The sequence below is a fragment of the Piliocolobus tephrosceles genome, chromosome 21 (genome assembly GCF_002776525.5).
Source record: "Piliocolobus tephrosceles isolate RC106 chromosome 21, ASM277652v3, whole genome shotgun sequence".
NCBI classification, from domain to species: Eukaryota; Metazoa; Chordata; class Mammalia; order Primates; family Cercopithecidae; genus Piliocolobus; species Piliocolobus tephrosceles.
Window position 1 is genome coordinate 9,386,267 of NC_045454.1, and position 27,895 is coordinate 9,414,161.

At 54.4% G+C, this 27,895-nt stretch overlaps 2 protein-coding genes across 4 annotated transcripts; both read left to right on the forward strand.

The window, feature by feature from the left end:
* The first annotated feature begins 14 nt into the window (after positions 1–14).
* RASIP1 (Ras interacting protein 1) lies at positions 15–19,984 on the forward strand. The gene is made up of 12 exons (XM_023182590.2): positions 15–98; positions 331–471; positions 976–1,661; positions 4,757–5,112; positions 10,668–11,321; positions 12,809–12,846; positions 13,081–13,232; positions 13,351–13,454; positions 15,270–15,513; positions 15,721–15,893; positions 18,572–18,719; positions 19,573–19,984. Exons 2-12 carry the CDS (start codon positions 335–337, stop codon positions 19,770–19,772), a joined length of 2,892 nt encoding a protein of 963 aa, XP_023038358.1. The 5' UTR covers positions 15–98; positions 331–334; the 3' UTR covers positions 19,773–19,984.
* An 868-nt stretch (positions 19,985–20,852) lies between these two features.
* Positions 20,853–27,850, forward strand: MAMSTR (MEF2 activating motif and SAP domain containing transcriptional regulator). Of its 3 annotated transcripts, XM_023182633.2 has the most exons (10): positions 20,853–20,893; positions 21,517–21,595; positions 23,820–23,858; positions 24,798–24,940; positions 25,119–25,303; positions 25,656–25,758; positions 26,003–26,197; positions 26,520–26,705; positions 26,795–26,849; positions 27,016–27,850. In XM_023182633.2, exons 2-10 carry the CDS (start codon positions 21,538–21,540, stop codon positions 27,297–27,299), a joined length of 1,248 nt encoding a protein of 415 aa, XP_023038401.1. In that variant the 5' UTR covers positions 20,853–20,893; positions 21,517–21,537; the 3' UTR covers positions 27,300–27,850. The 3 variants fall into 3 exon arrangements, with proteins under 3 accessions (XP_023038401.1, XP_023038404.1, XP_023038403.1); XM_023182635.1 differs by lacking the exons at positions 20,853–20,893; positions 21,517–21,595 and having other exon boundaries at positions 23,606–23,858; positions 24,645–24,940; positions 27,016–27,583; XM_023182636.1 differs by lacking the exons at positions 20,853–20,893; positions 21,517–21,595; positions 26,003–26,197 and having other exon boundaries at positions 23,542–23,858; positions 24,645–24,940; positions 27,016–27,574.
* Positions 27,851–27,895: the final 45 nt, after the last annotated feature.

Genomic DNA, 27,895 nt, shown 5'->3' on the forward strand with positions numbered 1-27,895 from the left:
CCCCACCCAGTGCTGGGAGCCGTGGCAGAGGCAAGAGCAGTGGAACTGACCCAGGCCAGTGGAGCCAGGGCCTCCGGGTGTGCCGGACCCGAAGCAGGGTAAGAGCCAGGGACCCAGCAGCCCAAACCCTCCTCCCTGGGACCCAAGACTCAGTCCCCCAGCCATCTTCCATCCCAGGACCCAGGAATCCAGGGTACCATCCCTCTCCTCCCTCGGGGCCGCAAGTCTGAGCCCCAGCCCCCTCCTCCCTCTGACTGGGAGTCCAGGTTCCCTCCACCCCATCCGCACAAGAGTGCCTTAGGAGTTGAGGCCTTCCTCGCCTTCCCTTAGGGCCATGCTATCTGGTGAACGGAAGGAGGGGGGAAGCCCCCGCTTCGGGAAGCTTCATCTCCCCGTGGGCCTGTGGATCAATTCCCCTAGGAAGCAGCTGGCGAAGCTGGGGCGGCGCTGGCCCAGCGCAGCCTCTGTCAAGTGAGTGCCGTCTCTGCAGGACTCCTGCCCCTGCACACCTGCCTCCCATCTGTCCCTGTTCACGGCCCAGTCCCTGCAAAGGGTTGGCTCCGGTCCTCATCCTGAATTGGGCAAGCGAGCTTGTAGGCAGGGCGAGACGGTGGGGCGCAGCGATACCAGGGCGCTGTGGGAGTAAGAGCTAGGCCAGGAGGTGGAGTGAGGCCAGATCAGCACGGGGATGAGGACAGAAAGAGCAGGGGGATTCATTCACTTTCCTTCCTCCCCTATCTGCTCACCTCTTGGAATTTCCTTCTGTGGGACTTGCCTTTATTTATTTATTTATTTTCTCTCTCTTTGCCTCCCGTCTCTGTGCCAACCCTCACCCCCGCCCCGTCCATCCACCCTGGATCCCTGTCCTCTCTCTGGGTCTCTGCTCACTTCCCTCCTAAATCTGTCCTCCACCCCCGTCTTGGTGTGTTGTTCTGGGTCTCTCTCCCGCGACTCTCTTCCCTGGCGGACTCCCAGGTCTTCTTCGTCGGACACGGGGAGCCGTAGCAGCGAGCCGCTACCTCCGCCCCCGCCGCACGTGGAGCTGCGGCGAGTGGGCGCTGTCAAGGCGGCCGGGGGAGCCTCCGGTAGTCGCGCCAAGCGCATCTCCCAGCTCTTCCGGGGCTCGGGGACCGGGACCTCGGGGTCCGGCGGCGCAGGAGGCCCTGGGACCCCGGGGGGTGCGCAGCGCTGGGCCAGCGAGAAGAAGCTGCCGGAGCTGGCGGCAGGCGTGGCCCCCGAGCCCCCGCTGGCCACCCGCGCCACGCCGCCCCCGGGGGTCCTCAAGATCTTCGGCGCCGGACTGGCATCGGGCGCCAACTACAAGAGCGTGCTGGCCACGGCGCGCTCCACGGCGCGCGAGCTCGTGGCCGAGGCTCTAGAGCGCTACGGCCTGGCCGGCAGCCCCGGTGGCGGCCCCGGCGAGAGCAGCTGCGTGGACGCCTTCGCTCTGTGCGACGCACTGGGCCGGCCCGCGGCGGCGGGCGTGGGAAGCGGCGAGTGGCGGGCGGAGCACCTGCGCGTGCTGGGCGACTCAGAGCGCCCACTGCTGGTGCAGGAGCTGTGGCGGGCGCGGCCCGGCTGGGCGCGGCGCTTCGAGCTGCGCGGCCGCGAGGAGGCGCGGCGCCTGGAGCAGGAGGCCTTCGGGGCTGCGGACGGCGAAGGTGAGCTGCGGGCGGGGCTCTGGGGTGGGCACTCGGGGCCAGAGAGGCGGGGTCCGTGGGGGGGGGGCGGGGGGGGGGCGGGGGGGCCCGGGGGGCGGGGGGGGGGGGGGGCCCGCGGGAGGGGACTGGACGGTGCGTGTAGGACTCTAGCAGGTGGAAGGCAGAGCTAGAGCAGGGCCGGGGGCGGCCAGATGGGCGGGCCTGAGAGTTGGGTGGGGCTTGTTGATTGAGCAGGAGTTTTACGGGGGCCGAGGTTGGGGCTTAGGCGGGGCGGGGGCTGGTTGGTTGCTGGCGGTGGCTAGGAGTGGCCTGAAGTGGTTCTGAATTGGGGTTAGGGCCTTCTGCAGGTATTTCAGACTGCCTTGGAGGAGGTGAGGTGTGTAGCGGGGTCTGCGGAGTAGTAGATCCTGAGGAGCGTTTGTGGAATGGGCAGGAGTCCGCAGGGACCTGAGGGATTCGCCCTGTGTGGTAGGTTAGAGGACGCTAACAATTTGCTGACCTTTGAAAGTTTCTTTCTCTACCCAATCCCCACTTTCTGGTAGGGTTTCTGCGAGGTCTGTTAGGTGTACATCCTGCAGCTTAGTGGCTTAAAATGTATTCTTCTTTGATGTGGTTTCTTGGGGCCAATTGGGAGAAAGTGAAATCAATAGCGCAACTGTTTTGATACTGAATATTGACAAAGGTCTTTTTGAATTAAAGAACTAGTCCTGGCCGGGCGTGGTGGCTCACGCCTGTAATCCTAGCACTTTGCGAGGCTGAGGCGGGCGGGATCACCTGAGGTCGGGAGTTCGAGACCAGCCCGGCCAACATGGTGAAACCCTGTCTCTTCTAAAAATACAAAAATTAGCCAAGCGTGGTGGTGCATGCCTGTAATCCCAGCTACTCGGGAGGCTGAGACATGAGAATCATTTGAACCTGGGAGGCAGAGGCTGCAGTGAGCCGAGATCGCACCACTGTACTCCAGCCTGGGGGACAGAGCGAGACTTCCTTAAAAAAAAAAAAAAACGAAAAACAAACAAACAAAAAAACTGCCCTCCAGAAAAAGAAAAAGGAGTTGGAGAGACCTAGGAGCCGGAGGAGTAAGCCGGAAAAATGTTCTCGGGAGCGATGCAGAGCAGATGGGCGGGGCCTGTGGTGGGGCGGGGCTTGTGGAAAAGCGTGGCCTGGCGCACAAAGTGTTGGGTCGCGTGAGGAGTGGTGGCAAGTAGTGTGCATGGGTCTCTGTGGTAGGAGGCAGCTCTGCCAAGTAGATTGAGGTGGTTATTGAGCAGGGCCTATGTGGGTGGAGCATAGAAGGGGCGACACCTGCGTGAGTGAATACAGGTTCCTAAATCAGGCCTGCTGGGGCTAAGATGGGCGGAGCCTCTGAGGGGCAGGCCTTGGATAAGACGGCCTTAGGCTGGGTTGACTGCCAAGTGGAATCAGATGGGAAAGGAAGGGGCTGCAGGAAGATGTCATTGTAGAGGCGAAGGCGGGCCTTGACCTCAGAGAAGGTCAGGCCTGGAACAGAAGGTAGAGTCAATGGTGAAATAGCTGGTGCTGGACCGCGCCTGGCAGGGGTGGGGCCTGGCGCACTGACAGCATGAGTCTGCTCAGGGAGACTTCTAGACGCTTTTCTGTATCTGAGCCTCCCTTTGGGAGATAGAATGTTATCGCAATTAAACTGATGGGCTTGGAACTGGGGTTTGGATTCCAACCCATTCTGTGACAGTTAATCTCAGTAAAATCCTAGGTGGGGATTCAATGCAATAATATATTCAATGTATATAAAGGGCCTAGCACAGGGCTTGGTACAGAGTAGGTGCTTAATAAAGAATGATGATAATAATCATTGTCTCCGCTCCCCCACGGACAAAATATCCATTAAGCACCTGGTGTAGGCCACACATTTTCCTTTTTTTTTTTTTTTTTTTTTGAGATGGAGTCTTGCTGTGTTGCCCAGGCTGGAGTGCAGTGGCACTATCATGGCTCACTGCGACCTCCACCTCCCGGTTCAAGCAATTCTCCTGCCTCAGCCTCCCGAATCGAATAGCTGGGATGACAGGCGCCCACTACCACGCCTGGCTAATTTTTTGTATTTTGAGTAGAGATAGTGTTTTGTCATGTTGGCCAGGCTGGTCTTGAACTCCTGACCTCAAGTGATCCACCCACCTCAGCCTCCCAAAGTGCTGGGATTACAAGCATGAGTCACCGCGCCCGGCCTGGCCACACAGTTTTCAGGGCACTGAGGAATACAGTGGAGACATTAACAGATGAGATTTCCACCCTCCCATATCTCACAAGCCTAGTGGGAAACACATTAGTCCATTCATTCAGCTCATTTCCATTCGGTGCCTACTGTGTGCCAGGGTTCTTGCTGGGTCCAGAAAAAGCCCAGAGTACCCGGTGGTGCAGTCACCTGCTTCAACTTGGACTGTCAGGGACGGGTGTTTAGGAAGAGGTGGTTTCAATCTCCTGGAGGGCAGGGTCTTTTCTGTTACCCAGAGACTTGACAGTCCTAAGCATGTAGTAGGTGCTCAATAAATACTTGTTAAAAGAACAAATGGGCTGGGCGCTGTGGCTCATGCCTGTAATCCCAGCACTTTGGGAGGCCGAGACGGGCAGGTCACAAGGTCAGGAGTTCAAGACCAGCCAGTTTGAGACCAGCCTGGCCAACATGGTGAAACCCCATCTATACTAAAAATATAAAAATTAACCGGGTGTTGTGACGCGTGCCTGTAATCCCAGCTACTTGGGAGGCTGAGGCAGGAGAATTGCTTGAACCTGGGAGGCAGAGGTTGCAGTCAGCTGAGATCGTGCCACTGCACTCCAGCCTGGGTGACAGAGCGAGACTCCGTATAGAAAAAAAAAAAAAAAGAACAAATGATTCAATGGAAAAGAATGAATGAAATTCCTGAGCTGAAAACTGCAAGATGGGTATTAATCAGGAGAGAAAGGTGTTCCAGGCACAGGGAACAGAATACCCAAAAGCCTAAATCCTAAATGTGGGAAGCAGGGTCACCTCTCTGTAATCAGTTATTTGTCTCATAATCTGCAACTCTGTGTCTATCCCTGTCTTTCCAGGCTCAGCCTCACTGTTCTCCATCTCTCCGCAGGCACGGGCGCCCCTTCGTGGCGCCCACAGAAGAACCGCTCCCGGGCGGCGTCGGGCGGGGCGGCGCTGGCCAGTCCTGGCCAGGTGACGGGATCAGGGGCCCCAGCTGGGTCTGGAGGCAAGGAGCGCTCGGAAAACTTGTCCTTGAGGCGCAGCGTGTCGGAGCTTAGCCTTCAGGGGCGGCGGCGGCGGCAGCAGGAGCGGAGACAGCAAGCACTTAGCATGGCCCCAGGGGCAGCCGATGCCCAAATCGGACCTGCAGACCCCGGGGACTTCGATCAGTTGACTCAATGCCTCATCCAGGCCCCCAGCAACCGCCCCTACTTCCTGCTGCTCCAGGGCTACCAGGACGCCCAGGTAAGCGCCACCCCAGCCCCGCACGCCCACAGCCCTATACCCCACCTGTTGGTGGGTGAGCAACAAAACTACAACTCCTAGAATGCCCAGGGGCGCTAGCCTCAGGTACTCTAGTGGGGAGTGGTCCCTCAAGGTTCCGGAGTAGAGATTCACAGGTGAGATTTACAGGAGATGGAGAGTGGATGACTGAGAAAGAGTCCAATGGAGTAAGAAATAGGAAAGAGTTCACTTTATTCAAAGTTGGAGGAAAGCACTGTCTTCATTAAGGAGATTCCATTGTAGAAAGAAGATCCCTGCTGGGTGTGCAGTTCACTCCCATAATCCCCAGCACTTTGGGAGGTCAAGGTGGAAGAATTGCTTGAGGCCAGAAGTTTGAGACCAACCTGGACAAAATAGTGAGATCCTGTCTCTACCAAAAATTAGGCCCCACGCAGTGGCTCATGCCTGTAATCCCAGCACTTTGGGAGGCCTTGGCGGGTGGATCACCTGAGGTCAGGAGTTCGAGACCAGCCTGACCAACATGGAGAAATCTTGTCTTTACTAAAAATACAAAATTAGCCGGGTGTGGTGGCGTGTGCCTGTAATCCCAGCTACTCAGGAGGCAGAAGAATCGTTTGAACCTGGGAGGCAGAGGTTGCGGTGAGCTGAGATTGTGCCACTGCACCCCAGCCAGGGTGACAGAGCAAGACTCCGTCTCAAAAAAAAAAAGCCAGGCATGATGGTATGCACTTGTGGTCCCAGCTACTCGGGGGCGCTGAGGCAGGAGGATCTCTTGAGCCCAGGAAGTCGAGGCTTCAGTGAGCTATGATGGCACCACTGTACCATCACCAGCTTGGGCTACACACAAAGGCCCTGTCTCTAAATAAATTTTTTTTTAAATACAATGTTTTTTTTTTAAAGAAAGAAGATCCCCTTGGAAATATCTATTTCTTGAATCTGTTTCTTGAGAGGGAGTAACAGGGGAGTCCACCTTCTAGGGCAGGGAAGTCATTTGGTGCCTGGGATCATGTTCTGGATAAGTCTGTGTTTTCTTGGTAGGAGTGCACTGACCTCCCCCCCTCCCCGGCCTTTTTTTTTTTTTTTTTGAGATGGATTTTCTGTCACCCAGGCCAGACTGCAGTGGCGTGATCTTGGCTCACTACAACCTCTGCCTCCCAGGTTCAAGCAATTCTCCTGCCTCGGCCTCCTGAGTAGGTGGGACTATAGGCACCTGCCATGATACCCAGCTAAATTTTGCATTTTTAGTAAAGACAGGGTGTCGCCATGTTGGTCGGGCTGGTCTCTGAACCCCTGACCTCAAGTGATCCACCTGCCTCAGCTTCCCAAAGTGCTGGGATTACAGGTGTGAGCCACCGGTGCCCAGCCAGCACTGACCCATTTTTAGAAGGTGATGCTTTACATTGGAACAATTTGACCACTATGGATGAAGGCAGGTGGTATTGATCCTTCTATCTATTTTACATAGCTGGGTACCAATAGAACTTGATTGGTACAAAAGAGGAAGAAAGGATTGGTGGTTGAGGATCAGTGGGAAGTTACTGCATTAATAGAAATGTAATGTGTTGTCTGGGCACAGTGGCTCACTCCTGTAATCCCAGCACTTTGGGAAGCTGAAGCAGGAGGATCACTTGAGCCCAGAAGTTTCGGACCAGCCTGGGCAACAGTAAAATCTCATCTCTACAAAAAAGGACAAAAAATTACCCAGGTGTAGTGGCACCTATCTGTAGTCTCAGCTACTCAGGAGGCTGAGAGGCAGGAGGATCCCCTGAGCCCAGGGAGGTCTAGGCTGCAGTAAGCTGTTATCACACCAGTGCACTCCAGCAGGGAGACTGAGTAATGTGTTATTTATATCTATTCATTTCACATAAATATTCATTTATGTGCAGTGATGGGGGAATTATCCTTACGGTGTGACCAACCGATGGTTAATAATGGTACAGCCAAGCTAAACAAGTATAGCTGGGACCAATGGCAAAACCTTGTCTCTATAAAAAATGAGAAACAAAAAGAAGGTGGTATAGCTTATTCAACAGTTCCATTTTTATGGTCACAGAAAGATCCAATTGGGTTAGGCAGCTTGACTCTGTGTATGGGTGAGAAGTAAGACTCTCTTCAGGAAAGAGATTGCATGGAAAAATTCATTCTTCCTTGTAGGGGCAAGGAGATGGGGAGAGCTCACTGTAGTAAAAGGATTGTATATACCGTAAAAGATATTCCTCTGGACAAGGCTGGGGAACACAAGGGTCTCTTTTGGGAAGGTGGTCAAATTGGAAGGACATATTCTTCCAGGTGGCAGTTCAAAGTAAGCCTGGGCAACATAGTGAGACCTCGTCTGTATAAAAAACGAAAAACAGGCCAGGCGGTGGCTCATGCCTGTAATCCCAGCATTGTGGGAGGCTGAGGCGGGTGGATCACGAGGTCAGGAGATTGAGACCATTCTGGCTAACATGGTGAAACCCCATCTCTACCAAAAATACAAAAATTAGCCAAGCGTGGTGGCGGGCACCTGTAGTCCCAGCTACTCAGGAGGCTGAGGCAGGAGAATGGCGTGAACCCGGGAGGCGGAGCTTGCAGTGAGCTGAGATTGCTCCACTGTACTCCAGCCTGGGCAACAGAGTGAGACTCCATCTCAAAAAAAAAAAAAAAAGAAAAAAAAAAAAAAACAGGTCTCATTGGAATTGTTCACTCCTTGGAGGCAGGAATACCAGGTGAATCTATTGTAGGAATTCATCTGGGTTTGTCGATTCATGGAGTGGCTGTGATGTGAGAGTTCATTGTAGGTGCTGAGAAAGCATCCCTTCCTGGGCTAGGGAGCAGGAGAGCCACTGTAGAAAGGGGGCTTATTATTTTGGGTCTCCCATTCCTTCAGACAGGAATAAGGAACAGGAGATTCCACCTTCAGAAGGTGGTAAGACTGGAAAGGCCCATTTTTTTACAAGGATAGATGAGCAAATCTTTAGGAGGTAGGAGTCTTTTGGAAACATCCATTCATGGGGTAGGGGTAATGGTAGAATTTAGCGTACAAGGGGGATCTAGGTATATCACGAAGCCTGTTGTCTCAGACATGGTTGGTGAATGGAAGGCAGTCAAATTGAGTGGTTCTATATTTATGGAAGGGAGATGAGAGTCCATTTTTTAGGACGAGGTCTTCTGGAATGCCTGTCTTCATTTGGTAAATGAGATGGAACACTCTGGTAAGAAGAGGTTGTCCGTGAAGACATTTATTTATACGTGGAGTTACCAGAAGAGCCCACTATATGGAGATCTTTTTGGAGATGCCCTTTTTGGGGATTGGAATCTTGAGAACATCCATTGATGGAAGGGGGACTATCTCTTTGAAATCCTCCATCAGGGGACTGGGAGTAATAGGTGAGTCCATTGTAGGAGTATGTCTCTTTGGAAGTGAGTTCATCATGGTGTGGGAAATGAGTAAGTCCACTGTAGAAAGGGGATCTCCTTAGACATGCGTACTCAGGGGGAGAAGAAATTGGAGGAAACTTTTGTTCCAAGAGAATCAATCAATCTCTCTCTCTCTCTCTCTCTTTCTCTCTCTCTCTCTCTCTCGACAGAATTTCATTCTTTTTGCCCAGGCTACAGTGCAATGGCACGATCTCGGCTCACTGCAACCTCCATCTCCCAGGTTCAAGTGATTCTCCTGCCTCAGCCTCCCGAGTAGCTGGGATTGCAGGCATGAGCCACCTCGCCTGGCTAATTTTATATTTTTAGTAGAGACAGGGTTTCTCCATGTTGGTCAGGCTGGTCTCGAACTCCCTACCTCAGGTGATCTGCCTGCCTTGGCCTCCACTGTGCCCAGCCTCTTTTTTTTGAGTCTCACTCTGTTGCCCAGGCTAGAGTGCAGTAGCATGATCTTGGCTTATTGCAACCTCCACCTCCTGGATTCAAGCGATTCTTGTGCCTCAGCCTCCCAAGTAGCTGGGACTACGGTCATGCACCACCATGCCTGGCTAATTTTTGTATTTTTAGTAGAGACGGGTTTCATCATGTCTGGTCTTGAACTCTTGACCTCAGGTGATTCACCTGCCTCGGCCTCTCAAAGTACTGGGATTACAGGTGTCAGCCACTATGCCTGGTCCAAGGGAATCTCTTTACAAGTACCCATTCATTGCTTTAGGAATATTGAGAGAAACTATTATTGGAAGGGGAAATGTATCTGGAAGCCTTTATCATGGTGGGGTGGGGGTGAAATAATGGACAGGTGGGACCAGGGATGAGGAAAAGGAGATTTCCTTGGAAAGGTCCATTCTTTGAGGGTGAGTGTAGTTGGACAGTTCATTTTAGAAATGGGGATCTCCTTGGAAGCATCTAATGCTTGAGGGAAAGAAATGGGAGAGCCCACGTTAAGAAATGGGTCTCTGGCCAGGCGCGGTGGCTCACGCCTGTAGTCGCAGCACTTTAGGAGGCCGAGGCGGGTGGATCACAAGGTCAAGAGATCGAGACCATCCTAGCCAACATGGTGAAACCCTGTCCCTACTAAAAACACAAAAATCAGCTGGGTGTGGTGGCACGTGCCTGTAGTCTCAACTACTCGGGAGGCTGAGGCAGGAGAATCGCTTGAACCCGGGAGGCGGAGGTTGGAGTGAGCTGAGATCGTACTACCGCACTCCAGCCTGGCGACAGAGCAAGACTCCATCCCAAAAAAAAAAAAAAAAAAAAAAAAAGTCCGGGCGCGGTGGCTTATGCCTGTAATTCCAGCACTTTGGGAGGCTGAGGTGGGCGGATCATGAGGTCAGGAGATGGGGACCATCCTGGTGAACACGGTGAAACCCCGTCTCTACTAAAAATACAAAAAAATTAGCCGGGCCAGGTGGCGGGCGCCTGTAATCCTAGCTACTCTGGAGGCTGAGGCAGGAGAATGGCCTGAACCTGGGAGGCGGCGGAGCTTGCAGTGAGTGGAGATCACACCACTGCACTCCAGCCTGGGTGACAGAGTGAGACTCCGTCTCAAAAAAAAAAAAAAAAAGGAGGGGTCTCCTTGTACATAGCCGGTCTTTGGGATGGGTGTTATGGGACCACCACACAAAGTGCCTAGAAGAGTCCACTCAGTGGCGGTGGGGGTGCTTAGACAGTCCTTTGAGATCCCAAATCTCCTTGGAGTGTTCATTCAAAGTCGGTGGGGGGCCGGGCACGGTGGCTCACGCCTGTAATCCCAGCACTTTGGAAGGCTGAGGTAGCTGGATCACCTGAGATCAGGAGTTCCAGACCAGCCTGGCCAACATGGTGAAACCCTTTCTCTACTAAAAATACAAAAATTAGCCGGGTGTGGTGTCGGGTGCCTGTAATCCCAGCTACTCAAGAGACTGAGGCAGGAGAATTGCTTGAACTCAGGACGCAGAGGTTGCAGTAAGCCGAGATGGTGCCACTGCACTCCAGCCTGGAGGACAAAACCCCAAAACAAAAAAAAAAAAAAAAAAAAAAAAAAAAAAAGAGAGAGAGAAGAAAAAAAAGTTGGTGGGAATAGGAGAGTTGTTGTAGAAAACAGATCTGAAGATCTGTATGGAAGTGATGTCCTTAGTGCATCCTCGTTTTCCCTCCAGGACTTTGTGGTGTATGTGATGACGCGAGAGCAGCACGTGTTTGGTCGAGGTGGGAACTCGTCTGGCCGCGGCGGGTCCCCGGCTCCCTATGTGGACACCTTCCTCAACGCCCCGGACATCCTGCCCCGTCACTGCACAGTGCGCGCGGGCCCTGAGCACCCGGCCATGGTGCGCCCGTCCCGGGGCGCCCCAGTCACGCACAACGGGTGCCTCCTGCTGCGGGAGGCCGAGCTGCACCCGGGCGACCTCCTGGGGCTGGGCGAGCACTTCTTGTTCATGTACAAGGACCCCCGCACTGGGGGCTCGGGGCCGGCGAGGCCGCCGTGGCTGCCTGCGCGCCCCGGGGCCCCGCCGCCGGGCCCTGGCTGGGCCTTCTCCTGTCGCCTGTGTGGCCGCGGCCTGCAGGAGCGCGGCGAGGCACTGGCCGCCTACCTGGACGGCCGTGAGCCAGTCCTGCGCTTCCGGCCGCGCGAGGAGGAGGCGCTGCTGGGCGAGATCGTGCGCGCCGCAGCCACTGGTGCGGGGGACCTGCCGCCCCTCGGGGCCGCCACGCTGCTGGCGCTGTGCGTGCAGCATTCCGCCCGTGAGCTGGAGCTGGGCCACCTGCCGCGACTGCTGGGTCGCCTGGCCCGGCTCATCAAGGAGGCCGTCTGGGTGAGCGCCCCCCAATCCCCATCCAGCCCCGCCAGCGCCCCAAGTCCCTTCTCCAGCCTCCCCTCCCCACCTTCAACCCTTTTCATAGCTGGGCTGGGTGAAACCACTGTTCCCATGATGCCTCGGGAAGGATTTGGGTTTTTGTTTTTGTTTTTGTTTTTTGTTTTTGAGACGGAGTCTCGCTCTGTTGCCCAGGCTGGAGTGCAGTGGCGGTCTTGGCTCACTGCAACCTCCGCCTCCTGGGTTCAAATGATTCTCCTGCCTCAGCCTCCCGAGTAGCTGGGATTACAGGCGCCTGCCAGCACGCCCGGCTAATTTTTTGTATTTTTGGAAGAGCCGGGGTTTCACCATGTTGACCAGGCTTGTCTGGAACTCCTGACCTCGTGGTTCACCCGCCTCGGCCTCCCAAAGCGCTGGGATTACGGGTGTGAGCCACTGCCCCCAGCGTTTTGTAGTTATTAAATAGTAAGGGGCCCCCCATAGAACGCTGGGAATTGTAGATCCACTGCACTTAAGGGGAAGCCCAAACTCACCTTAGGAGAACTCACCTAAGCACTGAACTCACCTTACGAAGAAACCATTATGGGAGATGGTAGGGGAGAGATCCCACTGGATGAGAAGTTGGGAGAGGTCAGTGTGAGAATTCACTGCAGCCCATTGGGCTTGGAGTTTGGATAGTAGTGAGCAAGTTCATTCTTGGAGGCGAGGAAGCACAAAGCCACTGGATCTACAGATGGAAGTTCCAGAAAGAAACCATTCAGAGTTGGGGAACGTTCCATCCTATTGAGCTAGGGCCTAACCAGAGAGGTTTAAGGAGTTTCTTGAGGGTAAAAATTGGAGAAGAGGACCTGAAGGAGCTACACTACTCATAATCATAGAGTGTGTGTGTTTTAAAAAGTAAGGAGAGACCATTCTAAAGCTTGTGGGATTAGAATTTGTCTGAAGAGCTGGGCGTGGTGGCTCACGCCTGTAATCCCAGCACTTTGGGAGGCCGAGGCGGGCAGATCACCTGAAGTTGGGAGATCAAGACCATCCTGGTTAACATGGTGAAACCCTGTCTCTATTAAAAATACAAAAAATTAGCCAGGCGTGGTGGCACATGCCTGTAATCCCAGCAACTTGGGAGGCTGAGGCAGGAGAATCGCTTGAACCTGGGAGGCAGAGGTTGCAGTGAGCCGAAATTAAGCCATTGCACCCCAGCCTGGGCAACAACAGGGAAACTCCATCTCAAAAAAAGAATCCGTATGAGGAGTAAAGGCCGGTTGCAGTGGCTCACACTATAATCCTACTGCTTTGGAAGGCCAAGGTAGGAGGATCATTTGAGCTCAGGAGTTGGAGACCATCCGGGGCAACATAGTGAGACTCCATCTCTAAGAAAAGTAGGATCAGTCTCTATGAGAATGGTGCTTCTAGAAAAAACAGAGTATTAACTCATAAGCCCCTCAGTGGATCCCCCTCACCTTGATTCTGATCTTACTGTTCCACAGGAAAAGATTAAGGAAATTGGAGACCGTCAGCCAGAAAAGTAAGAGAAATTCTGAGCAGAGCAGTCTGGAGGGATGCAGGGGTTGGGTTTTGCGTCCAGTTCTGTGTTCACCCCATGCATGTCTCAGTCCAAGTTTCTGCTTCTCCCTGGCACTCAACTTTTCCAGCTGTGCAATGGGGGTTGGTCTTGGTCTCCCACTTAGACTTAGATATCTTGGGGTTTGTAAACTATGAGGGTTGGGCAGGGATCACAAATATCTTCCTCTTTTTCAAGCCACCCTGAGGGGGTCCCCGAGGTGCCCCTGACTCCTGAAGCTGTGTCTGTGGAGCTGCGGCCACTCATGCTGTGGATGGCCAACACCACGGAGCTGCTTAGCTTTGTGCAGGAGAAGGTGCTGGAAATGGAGAAGGAGGCTGACCAAGAGGGTGAGCTCTGACCCAGGCTCAGACTTGTCCAAGTCTCCCATCATGCCCTGCACCTGGGAACCTGGGCTCCTGGCTGCCAACTTCTGGTTCTCCCTCTTAACCCCAAGCCTGTCCTCAGACCCACAGCTCTGCAATGACTTGGAATTATGTGATGAGGCCATGGCCCTCCTGGATGAGGTCATCATGTGTACCTTCCAGCAGTCTGTCTACTACCTCACCAAGGTTGGCCCTTGCTTCTTACTTCCTGTTTGACAGTGTCACTTCCTGTTTCACGTAACTCCACTTTCTGTTTGTGGTAACATCACTTCTTGTTTGAACTACACTGTGTGGCTCTGATGTCACTATTTGACCAAGATTTTCTGCTTCTTTGACATGACATCCCATCTCACCCAAGGACTCTGCTGTTCTGACACCACTTGTTTGAGCTTACATCACTTCCCGCCTTTCTGGCTTCTTTTCCTTTGTAATCATCACCTGGCAAACATGGTGGTTCACATCTGTAATCCCGGCACTTTGGGAGGTCGAGGTGTGCGGATCACTTGAGGTCAGGAGTTTGAGACCAGCCTGGCCAACATGGTGAAACTCCATCTCTACTAAAAATACAAAATTAGCCACGTGTGGTGGCCTGCGCCTGAAATTCCAGCTATTGGAGAGGCTGAGGCACAACAATCATTTGAACCTGGGAGGCGGATGTTGCAGTGAGCCAAGATTACTTCACGCCACTGCACTCCAGCCTGGCAGATGGAGCAAGACTCTGTCTCAAAAAAAATAAAATAAAGCTAGGCGCAGTGGCTCACGTGTGTAATCCCAGCACTTTGGGAGGCCAAGGTGGGCAGATCACGAGGTCAGGAGTTTGAGACCAGACTGACCAACATGGTGAAACCCCGTTTCTACTAAAAATACAAAAATTAGCTGGGTGGTGCCTGTAATCCCAGCTACTCAGGAGACTGAGGCAGGAGAATTGCTTGAACCCAGGAGGCGGAAGTTGCAGCAAGCCGAGATTGCACCACTGCACTCCAGCCTGGGTGACAGAGCGAGACTCCATCTCAAAAAAATAAAATAAAATAAAACAAAATAAAAAAATAAAAAGTAGTAATCACCACTTTTGACAGGCTGACCTCACTACTTGGTAACATCACCATTACCACCTTCTGAATCTCCCACTTTCTAAGTCTACTCTTCAGTCACTGTTAAGTTTTATATATAATAAATAGATAAATGATTGATAGATAGCTAGAGATCAAATAGTGCCAGGAACTGATTTAAACTGAAGATCCTCTTTCATCAGGCCCCACTTCCTTCACTTGCTGATCTCACTTCCTACAGTTCTGAATTCACTTCCCTTTCAGAACCACACATCTTTGTCTTTGAGTGCCCTTCCTGGAAGGGCCTGCTTTCTGCCCCAGTTTCCCCACCACTACCCTTGACCTTAATACCACTTCTTGGCATTCTTAGGGTTTCTGGCTTATGGTGTGCCTGATGCCCTATCTGCAAGAATGAGAGAGGATCTTTTGGGACAGATGACTATCAGTCTCTGAGTTCCTCTAGCAGCCTAGATTGTGAAGCCTTTTCCTCCTTCACTTCCTGTACATTCCTGCCTAGTGTGCTTTTATTTCTTCTGTTTCTGACCTCATTTCCTGTCCTTGGCCTGATCTCACTTTCCACTGGCAAACTGCCATCCCACTCCCACTTCCTGACTCTCCATTCTTTTTCTTTCTTTGGGGAATTTGGGATGAATAATTCTTTGACTGAAAGGGAACTCTTTGTCCAGTATCCTTTGTCCTCCTTGAGCTGTCTCTGCTGAGAACTACAAGTCCCACAATGCACAAGAGGTGATCTTAAAATACTCAAGAAACTTATATACCCTTCCACCAAGTAGGGATTTGCTCATGGAGACCCTTTGGGTGTTGACTGTAGAATGGACTACAACTCCCAGAAGACTTTGGTGGAGCTCCCCATTATCTTCATGCTCTATTACCTTGAAGCTTCCTGGGAGTTGTAGTCTAATCACTTGTTTACCCTTCTCTCTTTCCTCAGACTCTGTATTCAACACTGCCTGCTCTCCTGGATAGTAACCCTTTCACAGCTGGGGCAGAGCTGCCGGGGCCTGGCGCGGAGCTGGAGGCCATGCCTCCAGGGTTGAGACCTACCCTGGGCGTGTTCCAGGCCGCCTTGGAGCTGACCAGCCAGTGCGAGCTGCACCCTGACCTCGTGTCTCAGACTTTTGGCTACTTGTTCTTCTTCTCCAACGCATCCCTTCTCAACTCGCTGATGGAACGAGGTGAAGGTTGGCTGGGAGCTGTCAGGGAGGCAAAGACGGGAGCCACTGAGACTCAGGTCAAATTACACACACCACGGGCTCAAGCCTCACCTTTGGGTACCCTGGAGAACAAGCTCCAGATCCCAGGCTGAAGGATAGGAACAGTCTGGGAGGCAGGAGGACAGAGTCCAGCTAACCAACTTCCTCTCATACCTTTAATGCCCACAGGTCAGGGCCGGCCTTTCTATCAGTGGTCCCGAGCTGTTCAAATCCGAACCAACCTGGACCTTGTCTTAGACTGGCTACAGGGAGCTGGGCTGGGCGACATTGCCACCGAGTTCTTCCGGAAACTCTCCATGGCTGTGAACCTGCTCTGTGTGCCCCGCACTTCCCTGCTCAAGGTGACTGCTGGTCAGCTGTACCTGACCTGACCTCTGACTCCTCAACCCCCCTCAGCCACCTTCTGTATTCAGCTCACCGTTGGAGCTCTCCTTGAACCCCATGCCATCCCCAGCTCAGACACTGTGGGTAACACATTGGCAAGTAGAAGGAAGCCAGCACCAACGATGACCAAACTCGGCTGTGTCTGAATCCTGGTGGAACTTATTAAAAATGGCTTCCAGGCCTGGGCCAGGCACAGTGGCTCACGCCTGTAATCCCAGCACTTTGGGAGGCCGAGGCGGGCGGATCACGAGGTCAGGAGATCGAGACCATCCTGGCTAACACAGTGAAACCCGGTATCTACTAAAAAAAAATACAAAAAATTAGCCAGGCGTGGTGGCGGGCTCCTATAGTCCCAGCTCCTTGGGAGGCTGAGGCAGCAGAACAGCGTGAACCCGGGAGGCGGAGCTTGTAATGCGCCGAGATTGTGCCACTGCACTCCAGCCTGGGCAACAGAGCAAGACTCCATCTCAAAAAAAAAAAAAAATAGTTTCCAGGCCTGGCGTGGTGGCTCATGCCTATAATCCCAACACTTTGGGAGGCCTAGGCAGGTAGATCACTTGAGGCCAGGAGTTTGAGACCAGCCTGGCCAACATGGCGAAACCCTGTCTCTACTAAAAATACAAAAATTAGCCAGGCATGGTGGCGCACGCCTGTAATCCAAGTTACTCTGGAGGCCGAAGCAGGAGAATCGCTGGAACCTGTGAGGCAGAAGCTGCAGTGAGCCAAGACTGCACCATTGCACTCTAGCCTGGGCAACAGAGCGAGATCCTGTCTCCAGAAAAAAAATAAAAAAAGTTTCCAGGGTCCCTCACTCAGACATGCTGAGTCAGAGAGTCTGGCATGAGACCAAGGAACATGTTGGTCAAAACATTCATTGAACATGAACTACCTGCCAGGCACACTGTTTAGCACTTCTAGTTTAATGCTGACAAAGCCCCATCGAAGTAGGTGACTATTTTTCAGATGAGGAAACAGAATCAGGTAGGACAGGTCACTTGATTTCATTTATTTTTCCTTATTTATTTATTTTGAGACGGAGTCTCACTCTGTCACCCAGGCTGGAGTGCAATGGCGTGATCTCGGCTCACTCCAACCTCCGCCTCCTGGGTTCAAGCGATTCTCCAACCACAGCCTCCTGAGTAGCTGGGATAACAGGCACACGCCACCACACCCGGCTAATTTTTGTAATTTTAGTAGAGACAGGGTTTCACCTTGTTGGGCAGACTGGTCTTGAACTCCTGACCTCAGGGGATTCGCCTGCCTTGGCCTCCCAAAGTGCTGGGATTACAAGCATAAGCCACCATGCCTGGCCAATTTCAATTATTTTTATTTTCCTTTCTTTTAAAATATCTTACAAAACTGTTCCCCATAGACATTTACTTATTTATATGAAATGTTTATAATGGGCTAGGTGTAGTGACTCATGCCTGTAATGCCAGCACTTTGGGAGGCCAAGGTGGGAGGATCACTTGAGCCCGGGAGTTTGAGACCAGCAGGCAACACAGGGGAGACACCATCTCTACCAAAAATTTTAAAAATTAGCCAGGTGTGGTGGCACATGTCTGTGGTCCCAGCCACGCCAGAAGCAGAGGTGGAAGGACTGCTTGAGTCCAGGTGGTTGAGGCTGCAGTGAGCCACAATCATGCCACTACACTCCAGCATGGGTGACAAAGCAAGACCCTGTCTCAAAACAATAAGGAACTTTACCATGCATTTAATAAACCCCAGGCAGCATTCCAAGTACCTTACAATTTTGCCATATTGCATCCTCATACCAACTCTATTAGATAGTTCCTGTTCTCCAAATTTATGGATGAGGAGACTAGGGGATGGTGACCTGCCAGAAGGTAAGAAGTGACCCACTGGGATTTTTGAACTCAGGCAGTCTAGGTGGAGTCTCTGATGTTAAGTGCATTGATGGTTCTGATGTCAGCTATATCAGGTGCAGACATTGTCAAACAGATACAAAGAGTGGCCACCACTTTTTGTATATGAGTGATGAATCCCAGAATTCACAGAATAATGAATATTCTGAATCCCAGCTAGGCGCAGAATATGAATAATGAATCCCAGCTAGGCGCAGTGGCTCATGCCTGTAATCCTAGCACTTTGGGAAGCTTGAGACCAGCCTGGGCAGCATAGTGAGATCCTGTCTCTACAAAAAATTAATGAGGTGTGGTGGCCTGTGCTTGTAGTCCCAGCTGCTCTGGAGGCTGGGGCCAAGGATCACTTGAGCCCAGGAGTTTAAGGCTGTAGCAAGCCATGATCGCACCATTGCACTACAGCCTGGGTGACAGAGTGAGACCCTGTCTCTTTAAGGACCAAAAAAAAAAAAATCCCCAAGTACCATCGCCAGATTCAATAATATAAACGAATGGCCAATCTTATTTATTTCCACCCCACTCATTTCCTGTATCCTCATTTATCCTGAAGCAAATCACATTTTAAAAAATTGCTGGGAGCACACCCTTCCCCACCATCACTTTGGTGATAAACAGACTTCACAGTGCCCGGAAGACACTGCAGAGATGCCGTTATCTTCCCGCCACACCCACTCCCGTTATGGAAGCCCTTCCATTTCACTTCTCAGCTGCCCTGTAATGACCATCAACCTCTCACCTGGTCTTCCCACCAGGCTTCATGGAGCAGCCTAAGAATGGACCACCCCACCTTGACCCCCGCCCAGCTGCACCATCTGCTCAGCCACTACCAGCTGGGCCCTGGCCTCGGGCCGCCAGCCGCGTGGGACCCTCCCCCTGCAGAGCAGGAGGCTGTGGACACAGGTGAGGAGCAATGGGATACAGCATTGGGGCTGTCAGCTTTCTTCTTCTTCTTCTTCTGAGATGGAGTCTCACCCTGTCACTCAGGCTGGAGTGCAGTGCGCGATCTCGGCTCACTGCAACCTCTGCCTCTCAGGTTCAAGCGATTCTCCTGCCTCAGCCTCCTGAGTAGCTGGGATTACAGGCGCGCGCCACCACGCCTGGCTAATTTTTTGTATCTTTAGTAGAGACGGGGGTTTCACCATGTTGGCCAGGCTGGTCTCGAACTCCCGACCTCATGATCCGCCCACCTCGGCCTCCCAGAGTGCTGGGATTACAGGCGTGAACCACCGCACCTTTCTTCTTTTCTCAGGATCTTGGAGTCCAGATCCCTAGTCTCCTTCTAAACCGATTCTGGACCCCTGTCCCTCTCCACCAGGACATAAGTGCAGGACCCAGCCCCTTCCCCCCTCAAGATACAGGAGTTCAAGCCCCCAGCTCCCTTTATTCTCAGTGGTTCGCATCCCTAGTCCATTCCCTCCACCAGCCACCCACCCACCACCCCTAGGAGTCCAGGTCTCGGGACTTTCGCTCCCCTGAACTTGACTCCTCCACCTTTAGGAATCTGTAAGGCAAGTTTCCAGCCCCTTCTCAGAGATTTGGGAAGCCGTTTCCCAGGCAACGGTGGCTTTCCATCATCTGAATTACAACTTCCATCATGCCCAGGGGCTCCTACAGTAGCGTGTGAACGGACCCCGCTCCAGGAGTTGCTGGGGTTTGAAGTTTTTTCTTCCTTTGGGTGTGACGCAGCCTCTCCCCGATGCAACTACCTGACTCCCACTTTCAGACTCTAACCCCGCCTACTTCGGTCTCACAGGTGACATCTTCGAAAGCTTCTCCTCGCACCCGCCCCTCATCCTGCCCCTGGGGAGCTCGCGCCTGCGCCTCACTGGTCCAGTGACGAACGACGCCTTGCACCGTGAACTCCGCAGGCTACGCCGCCTCCTCTGGGATCTTGAGCAGCAGGAGCTGCCTGCCAATTATCGCCATGGGCCTCCCGTGGCCGTGTCTCCATGAGAACCAATACCAAACGAGAGCGCGCACCTTGAAATGTCGCAGGCTTCCACTGACAGGAGCCCGCCTGAGCGCAGAGCTTTATGGGAGTTGTAGTTCTTATCCCGCATGGAATGTTGGGAGATTGAGTTTTCGGGAAGTAGCGGATGGGACGGTGGGAGCATGGGCTTAGGCTGTGAATGCCAAGGACAAATAAAGGTATCTGTGGTATCGGCAGCGCCTCGATTGTTAAGACTTGGGGGCGCTAATTATGGTTTTCTGCAGAACAAGGTTGTGGGGCCCTTGTCTGGGCCCCTGCCGAGTCTGAGTAGGTATTTATAGCCACGGCCTTGGCTCGCCCTTTTGCATGTAATCCAATCCGAGAGCACAGGAGCCTCCCACACCCCTCAGAACACGGCCCTAAGCTTGCTCTGCCGATTATAAGGCCCCCAGTCCTGCCAGTGGGAACCAGCGATGTCTCCCTTCGACCCCCCACCCGCAAATCCATACTCCAGCCCCCTCCTCCCTCAGACCCAGGAATCTGAGTCCCCAGCCCCCTCTGGACCTTTGCCTGCCGGGCACACCGCTGAATCCCAACACCTCTGTCCCCGTTCCCAGCACCCCAGAGGCCCCTGCCTCTTTTTCTTCAAACCCAGGAGTCTAGGTCCCCATCCCTCTCCTTTCTTGGATCCAGGAATCTGGGCCCCCAGTTTGAACTTTTCACTCCCCTGAACTTGACTCCAGTTGCTGCGTCAGGGAAAAAGTAGGCGACAGGTGGCACCTGCCGGCAGGGCCGGGACATGACCACCTGCCGCTGCTGCTCACCCGGCGCCCCTCTCCGGGCACCTGCTTCTGTCAGTCCGCCTGCCACCGCTCCACCCCACCCCACAGCCCCAGGACGCGCAGGGGGAGCGAGCCAGGGAACCCTGGCGTCCCCCCTCCTACCCTCCAGCATCCCCCCAGGCCCGCTCAGGCCCTCCCAGCGGGTGCTCCCACCCCTTCTCAGGGTCCCCAGCGGGGCTCCTGGCACACCCCAGGAAGGTGGGTTGGAGGCGGTCCCAGGCTGGTGGGGCGGAGCCTGCAGTGTCCAGCCTCGGCCTGTAGACTCAACCCGCCCCAGAGCACAGCTTCGCCGAGCCCACCTGGTGAGAAGCCCCTGGGGTGGACGGGGGGCGCACTCCTCAACGGTCCTGTCCCCTCTCTGGTCCCAGTCCCTTCCCCAGAGACCGTGGTGGCTGACACCCCACTCACTGCTTCTCAGATACAGGTCACAGGGACCATTCTATTCCTCAGAAACCTGTCAGGGCCGGGTTCCCCTCTCCACCCAGGACTTGGATTCTCATCTCCTTAGAGTATTGAGTTCCAGCCCTTAACCTCCTTCTCCTTCAAGATTCCAGAGTCCAGGCCCCCCTGCTTCCTCCCTTTCCTTGATGCAGGGGTCCCAACCCACAATCCCTTCCTCCTCAGGACCTAGGATTCCCAGATCCCAGGTCCCTCCCCTCCCAGGATACCGGAGTTGAGGCCCTCAGCCCCTGTCTTTCAGACCAGGGTCTGGGTTCCCAGCTTCCTCCTACCTCGGAGCAAGGTGTCCGGGTCTGCAGCCCCCTCCTCTACAGCCCCTGGGATCCAGAAGTTATGGCCCAAGGCTGCTCCTATTCCCACCTCCCTCGGGCCCTTTCCCTGCTGAATTCACTCACTGGGCAGCCTTCTGACCTCCACTCTGAGCCAGCCCACTATGGGGCCCCTGCCCTGCCCCCTCTCCGTCCAGGTCCCCATCCCGGCCTTGGCAATGACCCTGGCGGCTTCCTCCCAGCGTTCCCAAATCATTCGCTCCAAGTTCCGATCTGGTGAGAGAGGGCTGTCTTCATGTCTGGGGGATGGGATCCTGAGAATGCTGTACTCGGGTGGGAAGGGAGGGGTGGTAGGACCCATGAGGCCTGCGTTTTTTGTGCAAAAGGTCACTTTGCATAAAGGAGGCCCCAGCACAGGGGTCCAGCTGTGGTGGATCAAGTGTGCAAATGGCTAGTACCACCCTCACAGGGGGAGCAATGGGGATTGGAGGCCAGGGGTAGGCATGCAGAGTGTTCGAGCACTGCAGAGAAACAAGGGCTTACAATGGCGCACATGCAGAGGCAGAAGAGCAGAGGAGGGACTTCAAGGGGACCAGTGTGGGAGTTTGGGTGATGGGACAATGAGCTGTCAAGCTGTGAGTGTCAAAGGTCTTGTTTTAGGTCCCAGGGCAGGCAAAAAGTCTGCAAGTATAGCCGGGCATGGTGGCGCATGCCTGTAATCCCAGCTACTTAGAAGGCTGAGGCAGGAGAATAGTTTGAACCTGGGAGGCGGAGGTTGTGGTGAGCCGAGATCGTGCCATTTCACTCCAGCCTGGAAAGCAAGAGCAAAACTCCATCTCAAAAAAAAAAGTGTGCAAGTGTTTCGAACTATATAGATCAGTTCCTGAGAAGGCAAAGGGTACTTCAGTGTGCACATGAGCATGTCTGTGTGATTGGATGGGTACAAAGACACCAGAAACCAAAGAGCAAGGAGTGTACAAAAAGGCGCATATATCCAGAGAAGAGCAGAAATGTGCAAAGAGAGATCCTTTGCTCCCAAACTGAGCAAACCCTGAGTGTGCAAATAAGATAGTTAACACTCATCCTGGCCAGGTGTGGTGGCTCATGCCTGTAATCCCAGCACTTTGGGAGGCCAAGGCAGGTGGATCACCTGAGGTCAGGAGTTCAAGACCAGCCTGGCCAACATGGCGAAACCCTGTCTCTACTAAAAATACAAAAAATTGACGCCAAACGAGGTGGCTCACGCTTGTAGTCCTAGCACTTTGGGAGGCTGAGGTGGGCAGATTGCCTGAGCTTAGGAGTTCGAAACCAGCCTGGGCAACACGGTGAAACCCCATCTCTACTAGAATACAAAAAATTAGCCAGGTATGGCGGCATGCACCTGTAGTCCCAGCTACTGGGGAGGCTGAGGCAGGAGAACTGCTTGAACTCGGGAGGTGGAGGTTGCAGTGAGTCTAGATCGCACCACTGCACTCCAGCCTGGGTGACAGAGCAATACTCTGTCTCAAAAAAAAAAAAAAATTAGCCGGGTGTGGTGGTGGACACCTGTAATCCCAGCTACTTGGGAGGCTAAGGCAGGAGAATTGCTTGAACCTGGGAGGCAGAAGTTGCAGTAAGCCGAGATCATGACATTGCCCTCAAGCCTGGGTGACAGAGCAAGACTCTGTCTCAAAAAAAAAAAAAAAAAAAAAAAGATAGTTAACATTCATCCTGGGCGACACAGCGAGACCTGTCTCCACAAAAAATAAAAACAAAACAAAAAACTTTAGCTAGGTGTAGTGGTGCATGCCTGTAGCCGCAGGCACTCAGGAGACTGAGGTGGGAGGACGGGTTGAGCCTGGGAGTTCAAGGCTGCAGTGAGCTGTGATCGCACCCCTGCACTCCAGCCTGGGATACTGAGCGACACTTTGTCTCTAAAAAAATAAAACAAATTAAAAAAAGGAAAAAAGAGTGTTAACATAGATGCTGAGGCACAGTGGGTCAAGGAAGAAGAGTGTGCAAAAACATGCAAGTGCACAAAAATGGCATGTGTGCAAAACTAGAGCCCAAAGAGATGCATACTTAAAATGTGGATATGCGGAGAGTGTTAACTGTAGGAAGGCCCCCAGATAGCACTGAAAGTAGCAGGAGCGCATGGATAAAGGGAGGCGAGGTGCAAAGGGGCCAGGCTGCCAAGATGGCGATTGCGCACGGGGTGGGGTGGGCACACGCTTGCTCATGGAGGGGGCAGGTGGAGCCAGGGGCAGGGCTGCCTCCTGCCTGCACGCTGGCTGGCTCGTAGCCCCAGAATGGCGCTGGCCCGCAGCGCTGCGCTGGCAGAGAGCAGGCGGGAGGCCCGAGGAAGGGAGCCTGCTGCCCGCCCACCCGCCTGCACAGGCTGTGTAAGGGGGCTGGGCACGCGTGTCCCGCCAACAACTGCAGCTCCCACCCGCCTGCCAGGCCAGGCTCCTGGACACTCCCTTCCCGCCTTCCTCCACCCACCTCCCTCCTCCCTCCACAGTCCTCCAGCTTCGGATCCACAGACGGAATCAGGAGCAGAGTAAGTGTGGGCCCCAAAAGGGAGGGGATGGTGACCTCCCCCGCCGATTGGGATATCCTGGAATATAGCTGCCAGATAGCCTTCATTGGTTCCTGCAGCTCAGTCCCCATCTCCCGGGACAGACCAAAATCCCAGCCTGTCCTTTCCCAAGGATCCAGGAGTCCAGGTCTCTGGCCACCCCACCCCTAGGAGCTCTGCTTCCTGCTTCTCCACCCCAATGACATGCATGAGTTTGGATCCTGCTTCTTTGGAGAAGATGGGCATCCCGGTCTCCGCATTTGGTATACATGAGAAGCTCTGGATGTAGTTTTTGTTTTGTTTTTGTTTTTTTGAGATGGAGTCTTGCTCTGTCGCCAGACTGGAGTGTCATGGCTCAATCTAAGCCCACTGCAATCTCTACCTCCCAGGTTCAAGCGATTCTCCTGCCTCAGCCTCCTGAGTAGCTGGGATTACAGGCAGGCGCCACCACGCCCAGCTAATTTTTGTATTTTTTGTAGAGACGGGGTTTCACCATGTTGGCCAGGTGGGTCTCGAACTCCTGACCTCAAGTGATCCATCCGCCTCAGTCTCCCAAAGTGCTGGGATTACAGGCATGAGCCACCGCGGTTGGCCTGCATGTAGCTTTCAACCTCTCCCTCTCCCCAAGAACCAGGAGTGCAGGCCCCACCCCTGTCCTAGCAAAACCTCAGACATCTGTGATCCTCAGCTACCACACCCCTTTTGTGATAGAAAATTCCTGCTTTACTTGAGAATGTAACAACCGGCCCCTGACACCTCCACCCTCAGATCCAGGAGTTCAGGCGCCCAGCTCCCAGCACTCAAGTCTTGCTCCCTGGCCTGCCCTCCTGCACCCCGGGGCCCCGCTTTCCACACAGCCTTGCTCCTCCCAGCCTGGCTTGCTGCCTGCAGGCCTCTCAGGGTCCTTCACCATCTCTCCAGTCTCGGATCCAGACCCGTGGATCTCAGCCTCAGGCCCTCCTCTGGCCCCGGCCTTGCCCTCGGGCACGGCCCCTTTCCTCTTCAGCCCTGGGGTCCTGCTCCCCGAGCCAGAATATTGTCCTCCTTGGAGGTCCCCAAAGAAGGTGAGTCTCGACCAGAGGGAGAGGTCCCTATGAGAGCCCAGCCTTTGTCTCCCTTGCTGCTGCTGCCATTTTTGCTCCTCTTTGGTGGCACCGAGCTGACTCTCTACTTTGCATGTAGCCCCGGGGCAGGAAGGTGGGAGCCGCGCTGAAGCCTAGCACATCGTATCTACTCTTTCAGGAGTCTCCCAAGATCTCCCAGCGCTGGAGGGAGCCCAAGCCCAGGGGGAACTTGACATACCACCAGTACATGCCCCCAGAGCCGAGACAGGGATCCAGGGCAGACCCCCAAACCGAGGGGTCCGCCCTGGGTCCTCCCGGGCCACCTCTGTGGGAAGGGACAGACTCGCAGCAGCCACATCCTAGGTATGACGCCCCTTTCTGTTCTCCCGGGACCCAGAAATTCAGGTCCCAGCATCCTCCTCTCTCAAACCTCGAGTCCACGATTAGGGGATTCGGGCCCCCAACCCCCTCCTCCCCCAGGGCTTAAGAGTCCAGGATCCCAGCCCCTCCCTTTGCCCTTCAAACCCGAGTCTGAACCCCTAGTTCCTCCTCCCCCATGCACAGAAATCTAGCCCCATGTTTGCGCCCTCGGAGACCCAGAATTCTGGGCCCTCACTTTTCTGCATCTTCCCCAGCCCCCCGTTTCTGAGGACCCCAGAACGCCTTTTCCCCTCTACCCCTCTAACCTTTGTTCACCCCTCACGCTTATCACCAGGATGAAGCCCTCTGCCGTCACTCCCTGCCCACCAGGAGTCCCTAGCCCCTCGCCCCCTCCACACAAGTTGGAACTTCAGACCCTTAAACTGGAGGAGCTGACGGTAAGTTTGGGGTGTAACTTTCCAGGCTGGCTCTCTCCTTCGGTGGGGTCCCAGAATTCCAACCCCGCAGCCTCTACCCTCTGGAAATCCAGGACATCGGGTACCCAGTGCCATCGTGTTTTAGGGTCCCAGGAGTCCGAACCCCCAGTGTCTCCTTTCTCGGCTTCAAAATATCCTGTCCGGCTCCCGCCTGCGCCCCGGAGCCCGCCCAGCACTGCCTCTTCCCACCCCCCCCCCTCCCCAGGTCTCAGAGCTCCGGCAGCAGCTGCGCCTGCGGGGCCTCCCAGTGTCGGGGACCAAATCCATGCTCCTGGAGCGCATGCGCGGCGGCGCCCCGCCCCGCGAGCGGCCGAAGCCGCGGCGCGAGGACAGTCCCGCGGGTGCTCCCTGGCCGCGCCTCAGGCCCAAGGCCCTGGCAGCCGCCCGGCGTCAGGGCTCGGTGAGGGCGGGGCTATGCGCGTGTGGACCAATGAAGAGAAAGCAAAGTGGGAGGGGCGGGGAGTCGAAAAAACTAGCCAATGAAGTATGGGGGCGTGGACCAGCGGTGGGAAGCCTTGAAGGCGAGGGGGCGTAGTTCAGAGCAACGGGGGGCGGATCTTTAGGGAAGAGGAGCCAATGAAAGAATAGGGGGCGAGACCAAAGGAGGGGTTGATGAGCAAGGGGTCGCGACAGGATCAAGGGGTGGAGCCACACGTTGCGAATGGGTGGGGTTGCGCCAGGTGGGCGTGGCTTATGGGAGCTACCCCTCTTGGCTGTTCTAGGTCAAGCCCAGCGCAGCATCTCACAGGCCACCTCTTCCACGTGCCGCGGCTACCCCGGGGACGGCTCCGGCTCCGGCTCCCACTTCGGCTCCTGCTGCAGCTCCAGCCCTGAACCCTTCCTCAGCGCCGGGCTCAGCGGCTCTGACTCTGGAGGAGGAGCTGCAGGAAGCGATCCGAAGGGCGCAGGTAAGAGGGTGTGGGTTGAATCCGGCTAGGGTTCTCTAGTCAGGTCCAGGTCGGAGTCCCGAGTTCTCGCCGAATTTCTCCATCCGCAGTTGCTTCCGAACCGGGGCATCGATGACATCCTGGAGGATCAGGTGGAGGCTGATGGTAGGATCCGAATTCTTAGATTTAGGGGAGGTAGGGGCTGAGGTTCCGGACTCCTGCGTCCAAGGGAGGCATGAGCTGGGGAGCTGGACTCTTGGAAATGGGGTTTGGGGGGCTGGCGCCCGGACCCCTGACTTTCCCAGCTCACGTACCATTCTTTATCCCACAGACCCCCTGCCCCCCATTCCCCTGGACTTCCCTGGCTCCTTCGACGTGCTGTCCCCTTCCCCGGACTCTGAAGGCCTCTCATCTGTTTTCTCCTCTTCACTCCCATCTCCCACGAACTCCTCCTCCCCTTCTCCCAGGGACCCCACGGACTCCCTGGACTGGCTGGAGGCCCTGAGCGGGGGTCCTCCTCTGGGTTCTGGTCCCCCACCCCCCAGCATCTTCTCTGCTGACTTATCTGACTCCAGCAGCAGCCGGCTGTGGGACCTGCTGGAGGATCCGTGGTGATGGATTCTGGGATTTACAGAGACAGAGAACTGGTGGGGGTGGAGAGAAGCTCTTTGGGGGAGGAGAGGGAACTACCAGCAGAGCCCCTCCTACCGCAGACACAGGATGGGAGACAACCTCCAACCCCACCTGCCTCCTGAAGTGCTGCTGACATGCAATGCAACTGCCTGAACTTTGCCTACCTGACTTCCTTATGATCCCCCTCCGGGGTGGTATGGCTGGGGGGCTTCTTTTGCTGCTGGCCACAGCAAACAAGCTGCTTGCTGCTTCCTTCAGAGACCTCATGGATGTTTTTACATGCTCCCGACCCCAGTAGATGGCTGCCTGTTGTTTGGGAAGCCTGGAAGGTGGTTATGCCTTTTGAATGCAGGAGAGGAGCAAGAAAGAGTGGAGAGGGAGAATAGGGGAGCCAGACCCTGACCTCCCAGGGTTGTGGTTAGAGATGAAAAAATTAGAAGCATCAGGTCTAAGATCAGCTTCTCTTGGAAGCAGAGTCTGAGACAAGATATAAATGCCAGTGATTTATTAAAGAAGCGTTCTGTCGGGCACGGTGGCTCATGCCTGCAATCCCATTACTTTGGAAGGCCGAGGCAGGT

What these genes read in the sequence shown, in the direction of transcription:
- RASIP1 (XM_023182590.2), top strand. Translation starts at nt 335, where the DNA reads ATGCTATCTGGTGAACGGAAGGAGGGGGGAAGCCCCCGCTTCGGGAAG. An exon ending in CGGGGCTGCGGACGGCGAAG is followed by an intron (nt 1,662 to 4,756) that starts GTGAGCTGCGGG and finishes ATCTCTCCGCAG; the next exon opens with GCACGGGCGCCCCTTCGTGG. An exon ending in GGAGACCGTCAGCCAGAAAA is followed by an intron (nt 12,847 to 13,080) that starts GTAAGAGAAATT and finishes CTCTTTTTCAAG; the next exon opens with CCACCCTGAGGGGGTCCCCG.
- MAMSTR (XM_023182633.2), top strand. Translation starts at nt 21,538, where the DNA reads ATGACCCTGGCGGCTTCCTCCCAGCGTTCCCAAATCATTCGCTCCAAG. An exon ending in TCGCTCCAAGTTCCGATCTG is followed by an intron (nt 21,596 to 23,819) that starts GTGAGAGAGGGC and finishes CTCCCTCCACAG; the next exon opens with TCCTCCAGCTTCGGATCCAC. An exon ending in AAGCGATCCGAAGGGCGCAG is followed by an intron (nt 26,706 to 26,794) that starts GTAAGAGGGTGT and finishes CTCCATCCGCAG; the next exon opens with TTGCTTCCGAACCGGGGCAT.